A 2,104-nucleotide genomic window follows, 5' to 3' on the forward strand; every position below is an offset into this window, starting at 1 on the left:
GAGGCCTTTGTTGTACAAATTAGAACATTCTGCCCTCTAGGAGCAGAATGTTCTATTTGCATTAGAGCCCTCTGTAGTGGCCATTAAAGGCTCGCTTCTTTGTTAAAGTCCTCTCGCCTTCTGCTCGGGCCTTTAATGCTGGAACGGGCCATTAATGGTCAGTAGAGTCTGCTGCGGCGGGCTCTGAGGCTATATTAGTACAACTTTCAAAAAGCATAACCTAACATCATTTGCATCCAATGTTCCTTTTGGTTACAGATTTGGTTAAAAAATATTACTTATTATTATAAATTAGTGCACTTGTGTATAAAATCAAATGATGGGGCAAGCTCAAGAGCAAGATCTTTATCAAATGTGTAAGGATCAGCAAATAATACACATTAACTCGGCTCAGTGGTTGGTTTTTTTTGTCTTCCTTTCGCCAGAGCAGTCATTGCTTCTCGAGTCTTAGTGAGAGAAAGACATGACATAGTCAGAATCTGATGCCCTGTTAATAGAACCCCATATTTGGGATCCCCACTTTGGGGTTCATATCCGCGGTGTCTGTCGGGTTGACTCAGATGAGCCTTGGAGGATCAACGTCTGAGGAATAATAATTTATTAAATTTGTGTCTGTGTTTACAGAGGTGTGGACTGAATTTATTTTCTGGAGTGAGATATTGATAGCACACATGGATCGACTATCAGAAATCCCTTCTGTTGTTCAGGGGCCATCTCTAGTTATTGATACTGCCTCATTTGTATTCTTGTTTGAAAAGGAAGTCATCTGAAACTCTTGCTTCGCTGGAGACTTGTTTTCCTGAACACAGCATTTCAACGCAGTGCTGATCTCTGTCCTGCTTGTCTCGCTCACAAAACAGTACAAAATGGGGTCAGCGAGGCAGTTGAGGCTCGCTATGGCCAAAGTTATTTTGTAAGGTTTAAATATCCAGTTGGCAAACTCACAGGAGCCTGGCTCCGAAATGCTGCGCATTAGTAGGAGGATGTGGTAGGGTGTGAAGCACAGAAAGAAGGTGGACAGAATTGCTACTAACAATTTCCTTATTTTCTTCTTTGCTTCATCAGCAGTGGCTTGATTATGCTTCACGGCAATATCTATCCGTTGATAACAATATGCCATGATCACCAGAGGTAGGAAATATGCAACACATATCCGGAAGATGTTGAATGATGCTTTCCATTCCTTCATTGGGAAAGTATCATAGCAAAGTGTATCATTTTGGTTTCTATTCAAGATTTGTTGACACATGAGTATGACCACATTTGATATGATTTCAACAGACCACACAACAGCACAGATGTACACAGCAGCTTTCCTCGTACGTAGCTGATGAAACCTCAAAGGATGGACAACACCAATATACCTATCCAATGAGATGCAGGTAAGGAAACCAGTACTGGCATAAAAATTGACATGCATGAGGAAGACGCTCATCTTGCAAAGGGGTTCTCCTAACCTCCAGTTGTCATGATGTAAGCCATAATCCACCCATAATGGCAGTACAAGAGTGTACAGAAGATCAGCTATGGATAAGTTGAAAAGATATACTCCTAGTTCATTTTTCCTTTTCATCTGCACACATGAGACAATGAGAGAGGCACAGTTTGCAGGAATGCTGATCACAATCACAGTGATATAGACAGCTGGAAATAGATACTGATCAAGGTCATGCTCTATATTGCAGTCTGTGCCATTGCTTGTCATCGTCTAGATGAGCGTGGAGGTCTTTCATTCATATCGAGCAGGGGAGTGCGGTGTTAGAATGTGAGACACAAGGGTGTCTTCTGTTACTCTTCACATGACAGTCATCCATGTAGAAATCATCTGTGGTCAAACATCATTATACCATATTCCAAGACAGAGGTCATCAAACGATCAGTAGATGTTGCGCCCAGGGACATCCAGATATCTTCTTCAGGAATCCTGCATAGGAAGAAACATTTTAATCAGAGTGAAAAATGTAATCTCCAAATCTATTTAATACAAAAAAGTCTGAACAAAGCATGAACAGATAGATAACCAGCACCCTTAATAGAGGGCTCTCATTCAATAGTATAGCATGCCCATGATTTAATTACATGCACAAAAAGTCTTGAGATAATT

At 41.0% G+C, this 2,104-nt stretch overlaps 1 protein-coding gene across 1 annotated transcript; it reads right to left on the reverse strand.

The window, feature by feature from the left end:
• Nucleotides 1–325: 325 nt before the first annotated feature.
• Nucleotides 326–1,839, reverse strand: GPR65 (G protein-coupled receptor 65). The gene has a single exon (XM_085628051.1). The coding sequence runs from the start codon at nucleotides 1,703–1,705 to the stop codon at nucleotides 704–706; it is 1,002 nt and encodes a 333-aa protein (XP_085484177.1). The 5' UTR covers nucleotides 1,706–1,839; the 3' UTR covers nucleotides 326–703.
• Nucleotides 1,840–2,104: the final 265 nt, after the last annotated feature.

This window comes from Triturus cristatus, chromosome 9 (assembly GCF_964204655.1).
Source record: "Triturus cristatus chromosome 9, aTriCri1.1, whole genome shotgun sequence".
In the NCBI taxonomy this organism is placed as follows: Eukaryota; Metazoa; Chordata; class Amphibia; order Caudata; family Salamandridae; genus Triturus; species Triturus cristatus.